General features: G+C 37.1%; 3 protein-coding genes across 3 annotated transcripts in view; 1 reads left to right on the plus strand and 2 right to left on the minus strand.

The window, feature by feature from the left end:
- Positions 1-8,487, plus strand: part of LOC129739490 (disintegrin and metalloproteinase domain-containing protein 12) — a 10,610-nt gene extending 2,123 nt beyond the window's left edge. Inside the window, exons 2-7 of the mRNA XM_055730965.1 lie at positions 3,044-3,238; positions 3,302-3,459; positions 3,521-3,626; positions 3,690-5,223; positions 5,298-5,427; positions 6,068-8,487. Coding sequence (XP_055586940.1) covers positions 3,044-3,238; positions 3,302-3,459; positions 3,521-3,626; positions 3,690-5,223; positions 5,298-5,427; positions 6,068-8,201 — 4,257 coding nt within the window. The 3' untranslated portion in view covers positions 8,202-8,487. The remainder of the gene's footprint in view (positions 1-3,043; positions 3,239-3,301; positions 3,460-3,520; positions 3,627-3,689; positions 5,224-5,297; positions 5,428-6,067) is intronic.
- LOC129740016 (mitochondrial dicarboxylate carrier) overlaps positions 1-25,000 on the minus strand; it is a 321,675-nt gene that overhangs the window by 30,126 nt on the left and 266,549 nt on the right. The window lies entirely within an intron of this gene.
- On the minus strand, positions 19,724-23,204 carry LOC129740014 (uncharacterized). Its single transcript, XM_055731595.1, has 2 exons — positions 23,024-23,204; positions 19,724-20,561 (listed from the first exon to the last, which is right to left on the minus strand). Exon 2 carries the CDS (start codon positions 20,531-20,533, stop codon positions 19,775-19,777), a length of 759 nt encoding a protein of 252 aa, XP_055587570.1. The 5' UTR covers positions 20,534-20,561; positions 23,024-23,204; the 3' UTR covers positions 19,724-19,774.

The following is a 25,000-nucleotide window of genomic DNA, read 5'->3' on the forward strand; positions in this document are numbered from 1 at the left end:
AATAAAATCTGCGAATTTAAAACTGATTTTTATTTTTTTTTAATTTCGAACATTCCAACAATACTCGGACCAATAAATAAAAAATTGAAAATAATCTGAAATTTTTCAAGGTTAACGTTCAATTTTTTTTAACGTTAACCTCTAGGCCACGGTCGGCGGCAAAATGAATGACTTTGTACTTTGTTCCTTTGCGTTCCGATTTTCTATTATTTTTCAATCATCTCCAGATCTTCAATAAATTTATTTTTATAAATTTATTGAACTTACTGAAATAAATGAATTTGAAAGCTGCTCGTAAGTACATTCAGTTCAATTTTTGTAATTTATTTTATTTTACCGGAAAATATCAACACAACATTAAATTTGAATCAAGCAGCTTTCAAAACACGTTCAAAAAAAGGTTTAAGATTTTAATGTAATTTTCTTCGGAATTTTATATAATTATGAAAATGAGATAAATCAATTGTAATTTAAACAGCACTTTATAATTTTTGAACCATGAACGTTTGTCAAAAATTTAATTTGATGCAAATAACCAAAAAGTCTTGTTGACGTACTTTCTAACAACACCTGTAAACAAATCAACTGAAAAGATGTCAAAACGACAAATCATTTAAAAAAAAATTTGTGTGATTTTGTTCATTTTTGGGTCTGTGAACGATGCCTTTTTCAACCTGTCAAAAAAATTGTAAATTGACCATTGCATATTATCGGAATACGCACAGTCGGAATATCTTGAACAATTTTCTTCTCTTCAAACCTGATCAGAATCCACAGAGTGAAGAGGCGAGCAAGTTTTATTATAAGTTGAAAAGCAAATAATCACATCAGTAGTTTTATACTTCTCATATAAAATTCATGCAAAATTCGTAATCAAAGCAATCGAGAGATACCTTTTAATTCAACTACTGTACCTGTGGTCGAATTAAAAGGAATCTTTAGATTGCTTTGATTGAGTAGAATTGTTCAACGAAGGAGGCCCACAACATAACATATTAAAATACCAAATTATTTGTAATTAAAACTGAATAAAGCAATTTAAAGTTCGCTGATCCCGAGTTCAAGCACTGTAGGTACATTTAAGGATTTTATAAGGGCCAAGGATGTTTATGGGATCAATGGATTTCGACCTAATTCGGAACCCATGCAAGTTTTTGAAAATTAAAAATTTTGTGAAGTGAACTTCTTATATATTATAATTCGATAAATTTAGTCGATTTTCTTCAAAATGAGCACTGTACTGGGTACGTTTTGATATATTGAGAAGAATTATCGTTATAAATCACCCGTCGATTTTTCGGTTTTTTTATGACAATGAAGCTCTCATATTAAAAAAAAAAATAAAAACATATAATAATCAAGTATAACTGTTTTAAAGTGCTTTTCATCATGTTGGGCACCCAATCCAGAAATGATTTGATTCGGTGATATAATTTTGATATAATTAGATAATTTAATGTATGGACGATCCCCTCTTATTTTGTGAACGGAGGTTTCTAGACAATATCAACATTAAATTTGTCACAAGTTTCAAGAGATTTTAGAAAAACTTATATATCTTCGTCTTCATTCATTTTTTTTTATTTTAAAATCTCATATTTAGTATTTAGAAAAATACTATCTTCGAAGTCCGAAACACATAGAGACGATTCAAAACACAAACTTAATAATAATACGAAGGAATTCTGTTTCATCTGTTCTTGCCCCATGTCAAGAAAAATGTTTCAACAAAAACTTATTGTTTAATTCCAGAATAGACAGTGGAAATAAGGACATGACGAACACCTTGAGAAATCGCGTGAACTAGGTTGATAAATTTAGTAAAAACTTGATTTTTTTATTGCTTTGTAGCGAGGGTAGAATGTAAAACACCTGAAAAATTTAATAAGACTTCAAAGGACCATGTCAAATTGCTTAAAATTTGGATTTATTGAGCACTTCCAATAAAATAGTTTTCCCTAAATTGACTCGCTTGGATGATGTTTCTTTTCGCTCCAAAGTGACCGTTTCAACTTTCTATTATTATACTATAAGGTGTGAGTGCCAATGATAATAAAAAGTAGCAATTGCTCAACGAAAAAGTTGAATTGTTCAAAACTCTTGAGAAAGCTTATTTGAAGTTCCTTATTTTTTTTACTAACATAAACATTCATTTTTCGTAAAAGCCGTATCTTTATGGAACTCATTACCTAATGATGTGACGATAGAAAAAAGTGAAGAAGTTTTTAGAAAAAGATGTCTTGAGCATTTTAGTGTTTAACTAGTTGAAAATTATAAATTGTGAAAATTGTATTATCTTCGATCATTCTATGTACCGCAAACGAACTGTTGTAACAATTAAAAAAGATGTAAGTCTTAAGTTATAGAAATAAATAAATAAATAAAATAAATAAATAAACTTTGGACCCTTTGGACCTCTGATTCAGGCCATTCTTGCCTCTGACTTGGCCGCTCGGGCCTGTTGGTGGTTGGTTGGAAAAAGAGACGTTGGCTCGATCCTTCGGAAAACCTACCCCGTATCCGAGAAAAAGCCGATAATTTTGGTGATTACTGCCGTTAATGCGCGCAGCATCGCCATGTTGCTACTGGGCCTTTTTGACTGTACAGTGTGGCCCATGATAATTTGTTCGATCCAGAGCACATGCCTAAACCAAACGAATGTACATGCCCTTAACTTCCCTACGTGTTGAATTTATACGTATGAGATTTCTATTTCCAACTAAGATTAAAACCAAGAATGATCCTTGAAAATGTTATTAGTATTTAGGTTATTTTTTTATCTCAAGATTAGGAACCACATGAACTATCGAAGATAGAAATCAACCTCCAACCTTCAGAATTATAGGTACTTAGAACATCATATGACTGAGATCCAATCTTCGGTTTTTTATTTAAGCAAAAAAAAAACAGAAAATCTCAATATAATTAGTTTTGCTTATGCAAACATTTGTTAAGATACACCTACCTAGCGCGTAGTACTAAATCTTTTGTCTCGATATGAAAATATGAAACGGCTCTACAATTCAGCTTTTTATTCATGCAGAATGGTCTTCACGCAACGCACCTCACGCTAGCCTACCGGTTAGCCCAGCAAGATGTGATATTAGATTTACAACTGGACGAAAGGCTGCTGCCTCGGGGGCACTTTCTCAGCTATCAACTAAAAGGTAGTAATGGAACCAACAAGGTAGTTGAGCGGTACGATAGTCCGAACCAGGTGGAGTTGTGCCACTATCGGGTAAGACGATATTCTTGCGAACTGTTTGATGGAGGAACTATAATTCCTTTTTTTGTATTACAGGGGACTATTAGAGACATCGAAGAATCCAGTGTTGCACTGTCTACTTGTAACGGAATACGTGGGGTAATATTCGATGGTCGGGAAACATACTACATCGAAAACGATGGAACGAGACATGGCGTTAAAGATGTCGAAGCTGTGGATCACTACATCTACAGGTACTGCTCAAGGGGATGTTGTCTGTTTAACGCGGTTAATCTATTTTCAAATTTTATGCAGGCATTCAGATCTGCTGACAAAACCAAAGTGTGGCTACGAAGGAGGTATCAATACAACCCATGATCCTCTACTACATCAAGAATCGGAATTCAACCGACTTTCTAGAGTAAGTTTCTTTGAGTATTGAGAAGAGTATCAACAGACTGTTTGAACCAAGTTTATTTTTCAGCATAAACGAGCTACAAAATCTTCTTCCCCAATCCGAGGGCCGTATAATGCCAACAAACACTCGAGCTACGTTGAGCTGGTGATCGTTATCGACAATAAGATGTTCAAAAGCATGAAGGAAAATTTCAAAGCAGTTCAACAGTACTGTAAAGACATCACCAACATCATAAATGCACTGTATGAACCACTGAACATATTTATCGGGTTGGTTGGTGTTGTGATTTGGAACGAGGCAAACGAAATCGAGCTGTCTAGCGATGGAGAGATCACGTTGAAGAATTTCCTGCACTACCGCAAGAAGACGCTCTCCAAGGATCATCCCAACGACAACGCGCAGTTGTTCACGAAAGAACACTTCGATGGTGGAGTCGTCGGAAAAGCTCTGAAGGGACCGATCTGCACGTATGAGTTCAGTGGTGGTGTGGAGATGTACCACAGTGAAATAATAGGAGTTCAAGCAACAACAGTGGCCCACGAGATGGGTCATAATTTTGGAATGGAACACGATACGCCGGATTGCAAATGTCCGGAGGATCGTTGCATTATGTCAGCCTCGAGTTCATCAACTGCGCCGCGACACTGGAGCAGTTGTAGTATCGACCAGCTTAATTTGGCGTTTCATCATGGTATGAACTATTGTTTGAAGAATAAACCAACCCAGCTGTTCGATTCTCCAGTGTGCGGGAATGGTTTCGTCGAGCCGGGGGAGCAGTGTGACTGTGGATTGCCAGATTTCTGCGATAACTCTTGTTGCAATCCTCGAACGTGTATGTTGCATTCGAATGCTTCGTGCGCAACCGGGGAATGTTGTGATTTGATTACCTGCAAGCCAAAGATTGGTGGAACGGTGTGTCGAGAAGCAGAAGGCGAGTGCGACCTACCGGAGTATTGTTCCGGAGAATCGGAGTACTGTCCTAACGATGTGTTCAAGAGGGATACGGAAGTGTGCGACGATGGAAAGGCATTTTGCTACAAGGGCTCTTGCAGGTCACAAAACGATCAATGTCGTCTGCTTTGGGGACCAACCGGGAAATCGTCGGATCAATGTTACAAGAAAAATGAAGAAGGGTCTCGCCATGGGAACTGTGGTTATAATCGTATCAAGAACGAATACGTTAAATGTGACGATGGAGATGTTTTCTGCGGAATGCTGCACTGTAGACATTTGAACGAGCGACTGGAGTTCGGCATGGAATCGGTGGCTATTTTGTCGCACAGTTTCATCACATTCAATGGTAGCGTGATTCCATGTCGATCGGCAATCGTTGATCTGGGACTGCAGAAGGTTGATCCGGGACTAGCACCGGATGGGGCCAAATGCGGAGAGGGAAAAATGTGTTTGAATCAGGTTTGTATGGCGGTCGAGAGTCTTCGAGCCAAAGGAAGCGGCGTCGAATGCCCGGAAAATTGCAACGGAAATGGAATCTGCAACAGCGAAGGTCACTGCCACTGCAACAAAGGGTTTGCTCCGCCGCTATGTAACAGTCCTGGTAATGGAGGCTCTGAAGACAGTGGACCCGCTTCGGATCCCAATGGTGAGTTTGATATTCTATGTTAAAGCCACCTTCAAAAATGACACACAAACCATTTTTCTCTCTTATACTTTCAGCGGGAAGCGGATTTACACGATTCCTGTATATTTTCTTCCTAGGAGTCATACCATTTTGCTCCAGTGTCGCATTCATTGTGTACTACATCAAACAACACCACGGACTCACCAAGCGCAAACCTCCAAATGTGTACGTACAACGAACGAAACGTTCACTACATAATGCCTTCCGGCTATCTTCTTCTCGTCGTACTAGCTCTTCTAAAAAGCGAAGTGGTGATCCTAGCACTGCGACCGCTGACTCGCCATCTAAAATAAAGCATGTACAAATTAGCGGCTTGCAGTTGATCTCTAGTACTAATCCTGAACTGCTTAAAACTAGCACTGAACTGCATATATAGTATTTTTGTACATTTACGTCTGATTGTTTGTTTTAGATCTTATGGTTCTGAATCAATTTTAGCTTTAAGATATCGCTCATTAATGTTTTAATTTAAAAAAATTAAACTAGCTTCTGTGCCGTTTTTGTGTCCTTTTAAATTGCTAATAATGATAATTTATTGATCTATTCTAAACTGCTGCTTGTTCTGTTGAGTCTAACCAAAAACAAATGTATCATACCAAAAAAACATAGTTTTAGTTCACTAATCCGACCTTGTACCTATCTGTCTGTGTACGCGTTTAAACCGGTTCTGATTTCGTTTTGCCATTACCTGGTGTGTAGTTTTTAGTCGCATGCTCGCACTTTATGGGTAGGTTTCTGGTTTCATTGATCGAGCTGGGTCATCGAATTGTATTTGGTGCTAACAGTGTGTATCCTATATTTTTAGGATGAACAACATGAACGACATGAAGACGGATTCCTCACGAAGCACAGGCTCAACACATACGATGGTACCATCATCACCGAACTCCCCGGATGATATGAACTCGGCCTTGCTGCGACCGTCTACGGAGTCGTCCGACATTATCAGTAACAACAACATGTTCGGTAAATTCAAAGGATTCACTCTGCAACCCTTGCCTAAACATGGCGCTAGTCTCAAATCACCCAACGTAGCTTTTGTCCATCCGATATCCAAATATAGCGAAGACACTAGTAGTACCGTCCCAAGTCGCCCAGCTCCTCCTGCTCCTAAGCTTAAGCCTGCGGTACCGCCACATGGCACTCAGATCGGTAATAATACCAACAATAAACCGGCAGGTATCCACCAGATCAATGGTTACAAACTTGCAAACCACGAGCATCAAATGGAAAATGCCCCGGCATTACCTCCATTGAATCCGGGATCGACCGCCCGACCTATAATATCAAGTCCCATACTAGAATCGTCAACGTGTACTTCACGGGAGATTAGTTCTCCTCTAAAGCACCAAAATACTGGTAACGGAACTGTCCCTATACGACCGGCTCCAGTTCTTCCAATTCACGCGATTTCTGCAGGTTCCGATGATAGCATGACTCCGGAAATTCTTATCAATCCGACTAGTAAAGATAAGAAACAACGAGAAGGCAAACTAAATCGCATAACTTCTTATCTGAAGAAAGACGAAAAACCTCCGAAACCTGAACCCAAAAACATCAAAATAGCGGACAAGGAAAAGCTTAAAAACCTGGAGATTTCCGCTCCAATTCCGATCGCTTCTGATCTAGCCAAAAGTATGCCAAAATTGAACGAAACAAACACGATTGGACGCACCGCCACAAGTGTTCAGCGGGCTAAAAGTATGCGTGATCCAGAAATGGCTGAAAAACGATCGCCCGGCGATGGTCAAGCTTCGGAATCACCACGAAAACCTACAACTCTAAAACGGCCTCAAAGCATGGTTGGCTCACGACCCACAATGCCACCCCCAAGACCACCCATTCCGATAGCTCCTTCAATTGTCGCTCTCAAACACTCCGAGGGCTATCACAGTCCTCCACCGCCGAAATCTGTCAGAATAGTGACACCCGATGACCTGACCTACGACGATTGCATTGACACGGACTCACAACCGAATTCGATCGACACAATCGGTTCAATGCTTCAGGACAACATCTACTCAGTGATAGATGAGTCCCCTTCTCCACCGAGTATCCTGTCGCCTCCAACAACTCTTTCATCCGAAAGTTCCGACAGCATGGGACTCCTCGGGGAGATTGTGAACGAAATCCAAAGTCGTGGTAGTGATTCGGTATATATTGCATCCACACTTAAAAAGGAGGGGGGCCTTCAGAGTGGTCGAGCACCGCATGCTGAGGAAGAAGAAGATGAACCAACTTATGTCAATACCTCAGAAATTTTGGACGATGATGATCTAGCAGGGGCTACTGGAGACGAAGAAGAGCCTTATCCATCGGCTCTTAAGTCTAGCTTAAGTTCCGCAAGCAGTGGATATGTAAGGCCGTCCACAATCAACACTCCAATTGCTCGGGTTGCTCCCACGAAACCGGAAAGTGTATCAACTAATTTAAGTAGCTTTAAGAATGGTGGCGACCCGCTAAGTACGCTCAAGTTCGAAGGACCGGTCGAATCGAAAGCCAAACCAGCGGCAGCATCGTACAAGCCTTATCACAGTACGGTGACAAATACCCGGCCTGGTTCCGTCGTAGCGGCCACCAAGGCCAAAATAAGTCAGGAAAAACTAACCAATGGAGGTGAGAAACCGCCGGCTAGCAAACTTACTCGGAACCCAACTCCGCCAAATCTAACAACAACTGCCGGCAAGAAACCTCTTAATACTACCGTCCGGACGCGGAGTCCTTCACCAAAGGGTCGTATCACTCCGAACGGAACCGTCCCCGGTAGCGGGACTAAAGCCGCTACCGCCCCGAAACCAAAAACGGCTGCTAAACCGGAAAGCGCCATCAAGCCGAAGGTTTCATCGAATAGTAAAATACTAACGGCCGCGGCACGACCAACTCCGGGTCGTGTGTCCAATGTGGCCTCGCTTCAGCAAAAGTTCGAAGCGAAGAAGTAGTTGAAGTGGCGATGGTTGAATGAACAGATGCTCCGTACTATCTTTTATTGTAAATTTCTTCCTAGAAACACTGTTATAGTATTTCTCGAACGAATCGTTCATATTATGTTAATATGGACTCTAATTGCTGAGCTGTGTACATGAAAATGGCTTTCTCTAGGAAAATTCTATCAGCTTATTATGAATGCATTGATGAAACATCAATAAGGTTCTAATAATTGGAAAATATGAAAACACGTATAACGACAGCCAACTCCAATCTATAAATATAGAAATTAAAACTACACAGATAAACAGTTAAAGCTCTGACAGCAAAAGGGAAATAAGTGCAAAAAGGATCAGTTTTTAGTTAATGATGCCAAACAATACTTTGATTTTCAAACTATATTTGGTGAGTTTTTCAATTATTTTTGAAATTCATTTTCAAAATAGTTTAGGTATTTGCTCTTATACCCCTTTGGCTCCAAAGGGCTCTATTGTTATTCCTTACATTCATATGTACATACAATGGTGTTTTGCAGCAATCTGATGCTCATAATTGAAAGAAAAACTCATAAGCTTCTTCATACATATCGAAGTTCCACGATCATATTGTTTGTTTTGTTTAACCCTTCATTTTATGGTTTTTTTTATTTTTTATTCAAAATAATTTAAACAGTCGGAAATGATGTGTACAACAAGAAAAAATAAATTAAAATACGATTTTTCCCTTTTTCCATTCATAAATTGTAGCAAATTTGTTACTTTATGATACGAAAGGTTAAAGACTTATATATAGATAGGGTCTTCATATCCTTCTTATTTGATGAAACTTGTATGATTATCGATAATATGCTCACTTTCAAAAATTTCGCCAACTTGGCGTGCGGAGAATTAGGAATTTTCACAATACGCAAGAAATTTTTAAATTTGTTGCTCCTCGTTGTTTTATTCCAAATTGAAAACCCAATTCCAAAATCGAGCTTTTCGCATCTTTTCGCAAATTGAAAAAAAAAATCTTAAATGGTCCTTAAATGCAATTTGTAGGTCAGTTTGTCGATCATTGTTTTCATATTTTCTTTTCAACCTTATTCAATTTAAGCTTGATGTTGTAATACAAAAAAAAACTCCATACCATTGTAGCTGAGAACAATCAAAATTTCACTTATCTCTAATGACATGGGCATATTCTTTCTTTCCTCAAAAATCAAACGACCCTAATAACTCAGTGCATTATTATGTCCTCGATGAAAAAAAAATAAACGAATAAAAAACGCTTAATATTGTTCGATATATTTGTAAAACGAATAGACTATTGATAAAAAAGGAAATCGGTTTTTTTTTTCAATCATACCCCTTTATCCCAATTTACATAGAATACATGCCCAAGGAAAACAAAAGTAAAATTCAAAATATTATGATGAAAGCTTTACATAAAACCGAATGTTTTTTTTTTTAAATATGTTCAAAATTTCTCATTTTATCTGGACGATGGTGCAAATAAAGATAATTTCAAACCTCAGATAAAACCTATGTGCTTTTTTTGTTCTGTCCAGTAACTCAATAGTTAGACTCGCCTAAGTTGTAAAGTAACTAGATAAGTACCAGAACGAACTGTAATAAAGCTTAAAAACTGTAAATAGCAACCAAAGAATGAATATAACGATATAAAAGCTGAACGACGAAAGCAAAAATGAATCTCTCGAAACCTTGTTTCGTAAACGTTAACTAATGTTCGTGAACTTCTCTATAGAGTTGATATTGTGATGGAGCAAAATTATCAAGTTTCCGTTTTAAGGCAGAAATTAATTGTAATTCAATCAAGCAGGAATTGTGATTTTGGTGAGATGTGGCATGGAACTGCGTAGTTTCATTGCAATCTGAGAAAAAAAAGACACAGCAGTTGTCTGAAAGGTGTTTTTTGTGAATTTCTAGCAGACTGAAGCCGATCGAATGTGTACAATAGGTAGATGAAGCGTATGTGTTCAATGACAAATATGGATAATTTAAAAAATGTAAAACAAAATCGAAAACTAGTAGTGTTGTACGCGGATTCTTAGGTCGAAACATTCATAAGAATTGAATGTAATAAAACGAACAGGTTTTTTTTTTAAATAAAAATACAGTGAGTAAAATATTCTTTCGTATAATTTGTAGCAGTATGATGACAGCAACCTAACAGGTTCAAAAGAAAGACATTGACATATTCAAATTACATGTACATTAGGGTGTCAATGGATGTATGGGAAAATTTCATCCTCGATTTGCCAAAAACTACCAAATACATTTTGTAGATTGGCTCAAAAAACTGACCTTTGCAAAATTTTAGCTCAATCAGACTTGGTGCATCAGAGAGCTCATAGTTACGATTTTTACCCTAAAAACCCTAAAAAAGCAAGACCTCCAAAAATCAGTAAAACTGTGATTTCACAGTTTAGCTAAATTTTAATAAATTTCGATCAAAGCTTAAAATGCCTCGTATGACGAGTGTTTTTTTAAAGAATTGAAAGCTCAATGATTCACAATTTTGGCAGTGGAATATACCTTAAAGTGGCATCATTATCCCCTAAAAACACGTTTTCGAACGTTGGTGGAACAAAGCAAGGTTTCAGTTAAACCATCACTTAAAAAGATCGAGGTATCTGTATATTAAAAGTGAGACCCAAATTTTGGCATTCAACCACCTTTATTCGGGCAAAATGATACCAAATTTTGCTAGCAGGGCCTGATAGTATAGTAGGGAAGAAATAAGAACTAAAGCCGAAAATGAACTACATATTAGTTTACAGCTATTTACAGCTATAGTAAGACTCAAAATCTCTTATACCTCTTTAGTATGGTGGACCAAAACTGTGCAAGCTATGGCCCGGAAGAAACTAGCGAAGCTTCAAAGAATAAGCAACGCTATCTATAACTACCCAAGCAACCAGAATTCCCTTAAAAAGGTTCCATAGAAGCTTAATCAGCTCTCGTTTGTGTCTGAAGAGAATGCTAATCAGCCCAAAATTTAAGTTCTTAAAGATACTTTCAAGTTCGTTTAGGTGGCTGTAGAGAACGCTGTTCAGTTTCTAAGAGAATGTCAAGAAACTTCTACGCGCCGAAAAAAAAATCCAATTGACAGATTGCTTTGACAACCACATGTCAGATTGCTAGGTTGCCGGTCTATCATGGTCTATCTCATTGATTTTAATTATATTGTTTGATTACAAAAGCTGCTTACACGCCTAGAGAATTGAACCGCTGCTCTCTAGGTTGCAATGAAACTCACCAGCCTCTCGACCAATCCAGCAATAGCTAATTGCCACTGTAATGATTAGTATTTAAACTTAATGTCATTTGAGATGATTGAGTGGGTTGGTCAATAGAAGGTACCTTATTTCGTTCAAAGGACTTTCAGTACACAATATGAATCATAGCAAAAATTCGCATCATCAAAAATTTATTCGAATATCTTATTTAACATTTATAAGAAAAATTCGAAAAAATCTTGAATTCCATTTGTAAATATCAGTACAGATATAAACAAAACAAATACCATGACAAGAAATTGACAGACATTTTTGACATGTCGCTTAGAATTCCCATATAGGTTCTTTAAAACACCTTCAAGTATCTTAATGGTGCGCTTTAGAATGTTACGCGAACGTTATCGACCTTCTTGAAAAACGTTTTTGACATGTCGCTTAGATTTCCCATATAGGTTCTTTTAAACACCTTCAAGTATCTTAATGGTGCGTTTTGGAATGTTACGCGAACGTTATGGACCTTCTTGAAAGAAGTTCCATTAAAAGCGCTTAGAAGTTCCGTTATCGATAGTTTAACCTTTCAAAGGGCGATGGAAGTTCCTGAGTAACTTTTACGCGACAAGAGTCACCTGAAGTTCCCGTAATACATTTTTTCAGCCAAATTTGAACTTCGGAGTTCGGAGTTAAGTAAAAACGCGACTTTTGGTTGCTTGGGTAGTTCCATGCGGAAATTAACTCCTAGGTATTCTCCTATTTTTCTATTCATTCCGTTAGAGGCAGAACGTAGTTCCTTGAGACTCTCAAAAACAAATCTCTCCATGAGGGGGATCATGCAAGACATCTAAAATCCTGAAGAAATTTAAAATTAACTCACTCATTGTAAAGAATGATGACTGGATGGAGATGAAACCCGTTTCCAATCGAGACATACATGTAGTGTTCGCTCAATAGATGTTTCGACGAGTAGGTCAGATCCCAGAATGGGAACATAGTCGACATAGGATTCGCAGGCGAAACCTTGTACCTTATTGTATAAATAAAAACAGATCCTTCTCTTGGTTTCTGACTTCCGACCTAACCAGATGTGTTTAGTCTTTTATTATTTTAAATTCATAAGAAACCCCTTATTTGCTGTGTCCCTAAAAGTGATCAAATAAAGTAAAGTTCGGTTACTTCAAATGGCGACGAGGATGTTGGAGCGGAAGCTGCAAGTTGAACAGATTTGGTTTTTTTCTTTTGAATGCGGTATCGTGAGTATTTTGGTGAAATTTTGTGGGTTCGGAAGTTTAACTTCTGATAGTGGCTTAAATTTGATATTAGCGTTTATCTGGTTCAGCCCACAGTAACTCGTTTTCACAACTTTTATCTTAACATTTTTATTAAAAAGTTTGGATGTTAAGCCAAATTCGTTTTTTCAAGGAAAACCACGTTTTTATTGTAGATGGATTAATGGGATTTGATTTGCCTTATTGTTTCACCATTTTCTATTTCCTCGACGGTATCCATTGTGAGTTCCCATTTGTCATTTGTAAAGTCATGTGGCTACACTCTCTGAGTGCATGACTCTCCGTACTCCGCACCTTTATCATTACGTCAGTGGTGAGCCGCAGTTTGCACTTTGCAGTGTTTTATCGGGTGGAGTTTTATATCGAGCTGGCTGCAATCTTGCATTTTATTTTTTCTCCTCAACGAAATAATCAGGAATCAAGGAATATATTCCTTAAGCAGAAATATCGTTTAGAGGAACAGCCCGAACAGGCTTAGAACTGAAAAAAAAGCCGGAAGATATTCCCGAAGGTAAGCTCCGACTGCTGGTCCGGGTACCAGAAGTTTTTTTTTTTATCTCTTGCATACGAGATAGTGTTGTGTTGTAGCTGTTGTTTAAACCTTTTCAGCATATGAAGTTTTTTTTTTACTTGAAACCCTTTAATGTTTGTGAGTTTTTTATAATTTTGTTTCATTTTGGTAATTTTATTGGCGGGTTAACGCCATTTTATTTTATTCCAGAATCCAGTTCAGTCAAGTAGCACTGAAATGGTCATTGGTCTCATTGGTCACTCAATTTTTTTTAGGAGAGCATCCCGACCGTCCCAACAGCACTGTTCAGTGAGTCATGATTTTCGGGGAAGTGAGTTGGTGAGCTGCATTAAAATTGTTGAAGTGCATCGCAGCTCTAGAAGTGCTATTACAGAAATTTTTGCACTGGATCGTAAGGTTACGTCGAATTTTTTCGAAAACATTACCACCTTCAATTTTTGCTGTAGTGTCTAGCAGCTGGAAGCTGCTGTAGGTATTGGCCGGGAAATTTCAGTGCTGTTTTGGAGGCTACGGTGACGATGCTCAGTTGTGTTTTTTTTTTCTGCCAGCAGGCGAATGCTGTTTTGGCGGACCACCGTGCCTACCAATTTCATTTTATTCCGGAACACTGGTCAAAGATGTTGTTTTTAAGGTAAGTTTTTTTTCAATGATTTTTTGTGATACGTATTTTTTTATTTTTTTCGTGCTATTTTTATTTTTTTTATTGTTGTATTGAATTTTATAAATAGCAAATGATTTTAACATGAATCCTTTGATTTTGAAAGAGATTTTATTGCTTATGCTTTAGTTCCAGCAAAGCCTTGCCAATTTAAACAAAAAATTATATTATTTATTAAAAGCGAGATATTCCAAATGTCAATACAATATTCAACAACTAACGTAAATTTGAATTTGATTGTCACATACATAAGAACTAGTAAACTTTGTTTAGTTTAAAATAAGGTTTTTATTGGATGCAGTGATGATGATGTGTCAATAACTTAAATTTTTATATTACTAAAAGAAAAGCTAGAGGAGCGAATTCTGTATCACGTTAAAAAAAGAAACCAAGCATGTTTCAACGACATTTTTAGAGCATGAAGGACATACATCCGATTTTAACCATAAATTAAGATGATGCTAGTCCGATGCATTATGGATGGTTTGTGATTTAAAGGTATCTGTTGAGACTGCATCATTTTGGCGTATGAACACCATATGATGTTATTTTTTTTTCTCTCTGGAAACTAGGATGTTTCCCATTTTTCATGACGAGTCCACTCTATAGTAATTTGTTGGAGATTTCCGACGTTTTGATTTTTTTTTTATCCAGGCAACTCATGGACCTGAGTAATATTTTTATCCTGGTGGTGTTCACAGCAGGAGTAATCATGAAGACGGCGAAGCAGAAATTGATTTCAATGATGATTTTTCGCTTATCAAATTCATCTTGTCGGAGAAGGATGGCGATCAGTGTTAAAACGGTGAAGAAGAAAAATAAGAAGAAGAAAAAGAAAAATTAAAGTTTTGTTTAATACGGATTGTTTAAAAGTACCTTTAGTTAGGATTCGATTATTTGAAAAGATTTTCCAACTACCTAATTGTTTCATTATAAGAAATGTTCGAAATACGAAGGAAATATGAAGTTTAAATTCAAAATTTGTATTCAGCTAGAACAGTTGAGTTTTGACTTAAGGGTGAAGGAGTTGTAGTGTTCGCTCAATAGATGTTTCGACGAGTAGGTCAGATCCCAGAATGGGAACATAGTCGACATAGGATTCGCAGGCGAAACCTTGTACCTTATTGTATAAATAAAAACAGATCTTTCTCTTGGTTTCTGACTTCCGACCTAACCAGATGTGTTTAGTCTTTTATTATTTTAAATTCATAAGAAACCCCTTATTTGCTGTGTCCCTAAAAGTGATCAAATAAAGTAAAGTTCGGTTACTTCAATACATACCTTTACAATGTAACTATCAATGATAGGAACGTGTGGGAGTCAGGTGGGCCTGTGGTTACTACTTGACCAATTAGTTATTTAATGATGGGTCAAAAATGGATAGGAATAGAACTGGGACAGGGGTGTTCGGACCTAGACTCAGAATCTCAATTTCTATGGATAACTGGCTAACAGTACTCCAAGCAGAAGTTCAAGAAATTCTAAAATGCACTTTAACCTGTTTGAAAAGAAGATATAAGTACACAAATATCTACATGTTATCTGACAACCAGGCCGCTATTCGAGCATTATTTTCATTTGACTTATTCCTCAAATGTCTTCTTCTTCGTTTGCCGGTCATCCATCCCTCAGTCATGTGAAGCTTCGAGAATTTCAAAGTCAAGCATTCTATAATCGAGCTACTATCATGGAACGAGCAACAATATCAATCAAGGGGGAATATGTTTCGAAAGACGTTAAGTTATTTAATCAAAAACTCTCCTACATAAGGCATTGCCTTACGGTTCAGGTAACTATTGTCACGTAAAAGTTACTCAGGAACTTCCATCGCCCCTTGAAAGGTTCAATTAACGATAACGGAACTTGTAAGCGCTTTTAATGCAGGAGTTTTAAAGAACCTTTATGGGAATTCTAAGTGAAATGTCAAACATGTCTGTCAATTTCTTGTCATGGTATTTGTTTTGTTTATATCAGCACTGTTTACATTTACAAATAGAATTCAAGAATTTATCGAATTTTTTTTATCGATGTTAAGATATTCGAATAACTTTGTGATGAGAATTTTTATTTTTATTTATTAGAGGAGATGGGGGCATAATGGCCACCTTAAGGAAAACGGTTATATAACCATAGAAAATAGCTATAATATGGAGGTTACATTATTGTTTCGTGTTCAGACACTTGAAAAGCCTACTCCCTAACGGGCTGAAACGTGAAAAACTAGATGAAAACGTTAAAAAATGCATTTTAAAAATTTTTGCCAAAAGCTGAAAACCAACCACTGTGGAGGCATAATGAGAACCCCCCCTGAGTCAGTATGAGCACCATTAATCAGAGCAAGATGTGCGTTTTTGCCGGGGAATCTAGCAGCGAATTCAATTCGATGAAGTCAGGTGAGTCGTACATTCATCAAACAAAGCAATAACAAAGTAATCTAGGTCTGTTTGTAGAATACTAACAATTCACGCACGCTCATACATTATGTGCTTTGTTCGGAGGATGATGCTACTAGCCGTATCATGTAACAATAAAAAAATCGATCATGAATTGTAAATGGAAAAAAAATCACCTCGAACAGAAATCGAACTCTAGTCTTTTGATTACCTCTCCGACACCTTACCAATAGGCTAAATCGTCGGATGAATACTAGTCAAGGTGTGGCGCTATAAATCAATTTCAATTCGCTGCTAGATTCTACGGCAGAAAATGCTCAATATGCCTCGAGAATATGGTGCTCTATATGCCCCTAGTCAACAAATTTAAGTAAAAACGTGTTTTAAAATTGATAAAAGTGAAAAATCAAAAATTTTATGATGGTAAAAATTGAGAAACAATGTGTACATCATGTTGCAGTGCGTACATTATAGATCAAGGTTATTTTAAGATCATAAGAGCTTATTTCGTGGTGCTCAAAAATTATAATATTTTCGTAACTTGAGTACCAAGCTAGTTTTTTTTAAATATCTCTGTAAAGATGATAAGGAGATTCCTTTTTTTTTGTGAAAAATTAATACTATAGGAAGTACGAAACAAATCCTCATGAAAATTTATTGAAGAAAATACGCACTTTCGTAGAAAAGCGTAGTTCTCATTATGCCTCGGGTGCTCGTTATGCCCTCATCTCCCCTAAATGTACTGAAAGTCCTTTGAACGCAATAAGGTACAATTTATTGACCAACCCATTCAGTCATCTCAAATGAAATTAAGTTTAAATACTAATTATTACAGTCGCAATGAACTATTGCTTGATTGGTCGAGAGGCTGGTGAGTTTCATTGCAACCTAGAGAGCAGCAGTTCAATTCTCTAGGCGTAAGTAGCTTTTGTAATCAAAACAATATAATTAAAATCAATGGGATAGGCCATAATAGACCGGCTAGACCTGGCAATCTGTCATCTGGTTGTTAGAGTGATTTGTTAACCGATATTTTTTTTTCGGCGCGTAGAAGTTTTTTGACAATCTCTTAGAAGCTGAATAGCATTCTCTACAGCCACCTAAACGAACTTGGAAGTAGCTTTAAGAACTTAAATTTTGGGCTGACTAGCATTCTCGAGAGCTGAATAAGCTTCTATGAAACTGTTTTAAAGGAATTTTGGTTGCTTGGGTATACAGCATTCGAGCAGGGCTGAGTAAGCTTTTAAGAGACTGTTTTATGGAACTTTTGATTACTTGGGTATTAGGATAATGCGCGGTGTCCGGTCATAGACAAGTTCCCCCTACTGTTTGTTTCCACACGAATTCAAGAATGTTCTAGAACTGGGATGAGCAACTTGCGGCCCTCGAAGCTTTTTTTCAAATTTTCATGCCTTAAAATTCTTCTACAAAGGATTTTTAGGAAGATTAATATGGCTTGATCTGGCACTTCTCTGCATTTGCCCTGCAATCATCCAGATTGTTAACTTTTTTCTGACATTTTAAGCATTTATTATGTTCTGTTCAAGGCATAAATGCAATATTGTTTATTGGCATAACGTAATTCACTCGAAAATATATTTTTCATATTATCACTGTAGTCCACAATATTTTTAAATGAAAGTGATGACGAAAAGTATCATCGGTTTTAACAAAAATGTTGTAAGAACGAACGTTCGGCAAGAAGTATTATTAAAAAATTGAGCGAATTTAAAAATGACGAAGATTTATCGATGTACCTTTCAAATGATTTCAATATCGGTGACGTTGACGTCACACTGGAACTTGAAAAGGAGCTGGAGGGGTGCACTAGAAGCCGAAGATGCATTTCCTAGTGCGGGGGTAGTGGAAGGCATCCCGATTTTCTCCAACACAAGCGTCGATACCACACTGATGTCGGATCAAGTGTCCAACTGCAGTTGCACTTCAGACCGTTAAGATGGGTTTGAAAAAAAAAATCTAAAATATTTTGGACCTCTGAGAAACATTGAATTTTGCTGTCCGGTCATAGAAATTTTTTCTCTAGTTTTTTTCGAAGCAAATGTTTCATTCTGGTTTGTCAAAAAAAAAAACATTTATTAAAGGCTTTATCGAATGTTCAATATTCAAAAACCTGTATCCACAAGACCTGTGCAAGTGATATAAGTTATTTTGTTTCGTTTTTGTGTCATTGGTGACTACTTTGGTGGAGAAATTCGTAGTGTCCGGCCATTGACAACACTTTTGAAAAGGAACGAAAACTAACATAAAATGATTTCTTTTACCACATGAATGTTATAAATGATTTTGTTCTAATATAGTTTTGTGATCATACTCTTCAAATCAGTGAAGGAACCAATATTTATAAAAATATATATTTTTGAAGTTATTGCTAAAAAACCTTAAGGGGGAGTAGGGTCTAACGGGTAAAAAAAGACCATTTTCACGAATTTTTTTTTTGAGCTATCGTTCAAACAAATGTATTCAAATTTTTTGCATTATACAAAGCATTGTTAAAAGAACATTTAGTAATTTTTTCGTAGAAAAATATTGAAAAATGAGCCGGTTACGGAGCACTTTCAAGGATGCCTTTTAGAAAACAGGATTTGTGGTGGACACCGTATCTGAGCACAGAATCATCTGAAGTCAAAAAATCAGAGCAAAATATTTTTAATAGATGTTTTTCGGGACCCCAACGATTTTATTTAACTTTAAAAAAAATTTTATGAAATTTTTGTGACTGTTTGAAGAAAAAACTACGATTTTTCACGAAAAAAAATCCGCCATTTTTTATCTGTAAAATCTCCCCAAAGTAAAAAAACAAAAAAAGAAAATCGCTGGGGTTTGGTATTTTATATGTAGAAAATATGTTCCAAATTTGAAAAGAATCGGTGAAGTAGTTTTTAAATGACGATGTCCACTGACTTTAAAAATGTGCTTTCGAGAAAAACGCGTTTGAAGTTTCTGCTCTAGAATTCTTGCAGTATTAGATAAGAGGAGATAACGGCCTATAATTTCTACAGTTTTGCTTCGATTGATTTGAAAATTTAACACAACATTCTTGAAATGTTTTACAATAGGAAAATAAAAATCGATTTTTTGAAAGTGTTAGACCCTACTCCCCCCTTAAGCGTCCGGTAGTATATAGACAAGTTCCCCCTACAGTGCTATTAGTTAAAGAGACCATAGTAAACATTTCGTCTCTTTGTTTACTACAGGCTCGTTACTTTTAGTGAATAGTTTGAAGAAAGTTTAATATATCTATGTCAGATTGTTTGTTTGAACCAAATAAAAAAAACGAACGTTTGCATTTACCCCGGTGTACCTTAAAAAATTCTTTTATTGTGCATACTTTGCCTATGGAGCCGACAACCTTAAATGACGCCGTCTTCAGAAAAAAAAAATTCACAAATATCGAATCCAAAACAACTGTTAGTTTATAAATTATATATTGAAATCCTTAAAACTGCACCAAAACTCGGTTTACAGATGTTTAATTCCTAACTCTCCCGGTGCGAAAAGTTTCACGTTTCTATCGTTTACTTTGTATAGTACGGATCGATCCAGCTGCTTGACGAAAAAAAGCCGATCATGATTTTTACCTGGGTATCGATGGATGCTCAAGCGACCATCGACCTCGCGAAAGTTTCCGGATGCGAGCGGTTCTAGCTGTAGCTCTGTCTGAGCTAAATCATCCAAATTGGCGCAAAGGACCTTATAAAGATCGGCCGTGTTAAGTTTGATTACTAATTGCTGTTCGGGAGTTTGTTTTTCAACTAATGCTTCTACCAAGTCGATCAGTTGGTTTTCCGAATGACCTAGATTTAAAAAGAGGGATACGTCGTCGAGTATAACCGTTGACTTGGGTGATTCGTCCATGAAAGCGAAAATCCTTGCTTGGAGTTGTTCTAATGTTGGCTCGAGGCGGGGGTAATTTTGTAGCAACTCAGAACCCGTGTCGATGACCTGCAACTGCCCACATTCACGGGCTGGTCCAAGATTGTAGGTCAACTTCAAACAAGCGCTGCTATAGTGACTGTAGGAATGGTGGGAAGCAATCAGCAGCACCCGATGATCCCGATTGTTCAGCGAACCGGGTGCTGGTTTCAAACGTTGGCCCAAAATCGTGGCTACCAGGAAGCTACCGTCGGTTCCACAATTTTGTTTTATAAAGGTGACCGCTGGAAAGGGTTGCTGGTCGGTGCCGATGAGACCACATGTCGAAAGAAGCTGCTGAGCCATTTTCGTTTGCTACCCAACTTGTTTCTGTCTGGAAGAGAGGTGAGAAAAAGTTCAACAAATAAGTCACGACATTCGTAATGTTGTGTCAATATGAATCAGCAGTTTTATAAAATTAAAGCCAAGGCAAGGAAATTCGAGCGTTTTGGTGAAAAAATAAGTTGTCAAATGCAACAATCAAAAACCGTTAATTTGACTAAATCTGATATTTACCTTAAAACTTCTTAGTAACTAACCAATTTCTTATACCTGAAACTTTAACTATTATTGACGGTACAACAAAATTACAGGTATCAACACTCAGAGACGGGCTGAACATAGTAACAATCACCCTATCAAATCGCTAAGCTATCGTATTTGGTACTGATAAGGCACTCTTCTCGAGCAATCCGCTCATCAGTTCACCGTGAAAAGTGTCCAGTCGCGTGTGTAAAAGCCGGTGTGGTCTGCTGTGTCTGCCAAAGTAAGAAATGATTACTGTATCGAACTGTTTAAATCGGGAAGATTTAATTGTAGATTCGGAAGAGTTACATAAATTGTTGCCGGTCTGAATTCGTTTCAGTTGAAAATTTGTTTCTAGAACAAAACATGTTTTTAACAAATGCTTCGCGATTTTTTTCGTATGCATTACTTAGTACTTAGGGTTTAGTGTTTACCATTTGAGATTATTGTCTCCAAATTCAGTTTGAGTTTAGGTCTGAATGCTAAAATTGGTTCATTCACGAAATTTGTGTACTGCATACTACATTTCGAATGTGAAGATGATCTGAACAATTTTTGAGAAAAATACTTATGTATAACAAGGTAATGCGGTGAATTTCTGAATTTGAGTCATGTGTATATCCACAGGCCAAAGATACCAGTCAAATTTACGAGTTCCCGAAAAAACCATATGCTAATGAGAGTTAAAAGGTCAAAAACACCTACTAAACTCAAACAAATAAGGAATACTGATTAAAAATTTATACTTACGTGATAAATTTGAATTAAAAGCAGAAAAAAAGAAAATTAAAAAAGATATTTTTAGAAAGCTGTTTTTAAATCGTTTTGAAAATTCTCACCAACATTGTTTCAATCAAACAGCAACCCTTTAAGGAAAATGTCAATAAATTTTTTACCTTCACGAGGGAAGTAACCTTTTCAGTTATGTTGTTCAATAACATAAGATTGCATTATTTCATAACATCACTGTACTGCCGTTATTTGCAAGATTGTCCCATACGCGATTTTTATCATTTTTCAGTTTATCGCAAAAATCGTTCTAATACATCATTTTTACAGAAAGTTTTGAAATTGCTCCTTCAATCTACGTTAATTTTATAAATACTAATACAATCCCCCTTATTCTGCGCCGCGCGTGAGGTGACGATAGTCGAGTTACCTGATTCCAGTAGTCGATTTAGGTGAGAAACGTCTTTAAGAATGAACTTTTTGAGTTCTTATCCTAATCTAGTAGTCACCATGAGTGACAGATCGTATGCTCTGTCACATCGGATTCGGGAATAAGGTGACAAGACTCACTTGACTCCGACTCGAATCGACTATCGTCACCTCACGCGCGGCGCAGAATAAGGGGGAATGTATGCGACAATGTATGTATCTTTGCAATCTAAGTTTAGCCTAATGGGTAAATTCCACCAAACAATGGCAATGCCATTGGAATTTTTAAACAAATTCTGTTCTAAATAAAAAAAAACTGATTTTTTTTAAATTTTTGTATGAGGCTTATTGAATTGTTCGTTATTAAACATAGAAAATAACAGCTACAAAGCCATATTTTTTATGTTTTTATCATGCTGTTACTTGCTACTCGGGCTTTCATAGAATGAACATAAACACGCGTACCTGGGAGGACACGCGTAAGTCGTATTGAATTTATTTTTCACATTATACATTTGCAGCCAAAATGCATTGCTGTTTCTGATTCAGCATTAATTTTATTTGTACCTATTTACCTATAGTCTTTCTTAAAAGATTATCGGACGAAAAACTTTCGAAAAGATGGAGGTGCAGGTTATTAAATTCATGGAACGTTATTTATTTTATTTTATACCTACTCGATTCTTATGATAAACTTACGGTATCTTTTAAAACAATTACTTTAATATATGTGAAGAAAGTAATAGAAAAGGTAAGGTTTCAAACGAAGTTTATAAAAATCTTTAAAGCCGTTTTTTTCGTTTCGTTGTTTTTACATGTGGGACAATCTTGCCGGTAGCGGCAGCGTATATCTTACGTTTTGAATTAAGAACCCTTTTTTATGAGGCGAATTATAAAAAAGGAAGAGTATAAAAAATCTGCGTTTTGATTCATCATACATTGTAATTTAGCTGAGGATTTTCATAAACATTTTAAATAGTCGTGAAATTCACCGACATTGACCAGTCCCCACTTAACGGCGCCAATGATATCCGATGTTTGCGTTGTAATTTCGCGAAGTAAACCCAGAAAATAATTCGTGAACCTATCGATTGATGAACCATGTCAACTTACCTGGTTGGTGACAAACGTCTAAAGAACGAAGCTGGAATTATTCCAAAAACAAACTCGTTATCACCGAGTGCGAAGGTTTAGCCGTCCTGCGCCAATTGCAAATGTAAACAACTTGTTTTATTTCGATTCCGTTCCGAGTCCAAACCGCCCACTCAGCAGCAAAAGCAGCAACAGTCAGCCTCAGCCGATCTTTTTTGACGTTTTGAGAAACCACGTGCGTGGTAGTGCAGTATACAAATATACATGCTGCAGCTGATTTCATCTCATATCTCACGCACACAAATATGTAAAAGTCGGAGTGGTGAAAATGAGTTTCAGGAATGGTTAAGCTTTTGAAACTTTGGGATTTGGTGAATTTTGGATACGCGCAAGGAGATGGCGTGCTTTTCTTTCGTAGAAAATAGGAATCTGAATTCGAAAGATGAAGGTTTTTTATCATTGATTTATCAGTATTCTCTAAGCATACTCCTATGGGTTTTTTCAGCTGAAGCAAACTAGATTGATAGTTTAAATTTTGAATATATATGGAGGTTTTAGCAACTCCCCAAAAGCTCTGAATGGATCACGCGCGTGCTGACCTTGAATTTGAATGGCGATTCGCGATGGTAAGCATTATTTTGGAAAGCGATTTAGAGTTCATACTGATAGACAACTGAAATCTGTGGATCTAAGAAATCTTGAATGTAAGTTATTAAAACTGCATTTTTTTTCTTTGGAAGTATCGTTCAAAGATTTATGGATTTTCTTGTTGGTAAGCATTCATGATGATCAGAGGGTTCCAAACTTTAAAATTAAACAGGAGTAGGAGTTAAAAATTAAAAGGTTTGGCATAAACGTTCCGTACAACTTAGTAATCCTTGACATGAATTTTCAGATTTAAAAAAAAATTCTTGACGATTTGAAGTTTGTCATACTTTGTTGATGACTCCAAAATTTTAAATTATTGTGTTATATGTTTTTTAAGAAGCATGAAAATTCTCTTCAGACCTGCGTTATCAATCAGCGAAATGTTGGGAACATCCTTCTAAATGTACAACGTATTTAAAAAAAGTGTAAGTTTACTTTTATATTTCAAATAGAAATAAAATGCTGCGATCAGAAAACTAACCTAGATGGTAGCACCAGTGATTTTTAAAAGCTGCATGCTCACAAACACTTACGTCATTGTCCCATATGATTTTCAGTCCGCGATTCGTTTGTCCGTCGTTACTCGTCAAAGTCGCAGATCGTCATTCGGCTGAACGGTACGGTGTTACTCTTTATCTTAAGCCTCACGAACTTTCCTTTTATCTATTAATAGCGCCCAGACATCTGCATATCGGTTTCAAGTGCAACCTGCATCAACAAACAGCTGACGACAGGGCGTGGGAAAAAGCGGTCTTTAGGGGGAGTGTCTCGGCCAATCAAAACAATGTTTTTGACCTGCGCTGGCAACAGTCCAATAAATTACTTCGTTTACTAGAGATTTTCATTTCATTCACTACGCGATGGTGTTTATGTGAATGACGGTATCCACAATTATGTCATCGATTCGCGTCACCCATTTGTTGAAGTGTTCTACGTAGTGATAATTCGCGTTCAGAATGAACTAAATCATTTGATTGTGACTTTTACAGGTCACCACCATCCATCCGTACACCAGTACAAGGTCATCGCTACTCGAACTATCCCTCAGCAAGTTAGTAGCTTCCGGGTTCAGCCATGGCAGATGACAAACGGAAACGAGTCTCGTACTGGTACTTTGGAGGATTGGCCAGTGCCGGGGCTGCCTGTTGTACCCACCCTCTGGATCTGCTCAAGGTGACCCTGCAAACCCAGCAAGAGGGCAAGATTTCGTTGCTCCAACTGACCGGGAAAGTTGTAAGAACTCAAGGAGTTCTAGCTCTGTATAATGGGCTGTCGGCTTCGCTACTTCGACAGCTGACCTATTCGACCACTCGGTTCGGTATCTATGAAGTTGGCAAACAGGCCATGGGC

The sequence above is a fragment of the Uranotaenia lowii genome, chromosome 1 (genome assembly GCF_029784155.1).
Source record: "Uranotaenia lowii strain MFRU-FL chromosome 1, ASM2978415v1, whole genome shotgun sequence".
Classification (NCBI taxonomy): domain Eukaryota; kingdom Metazoa; phylum Arthropoda; class Insecta; order Diptera; family Culicidae; genus Uranotaenia; species Uranotaenia lowii.

What these genes read in the sequence shown, in the direction of transcription:
- LOC129740014 (XM_055731595.1), bottom strand. Translation starts at nt 20,533, where the DNA reads ATGGCTCAGCAGCTTCTTTCGACATGTGGTCTCATCGGCACCGACCAG.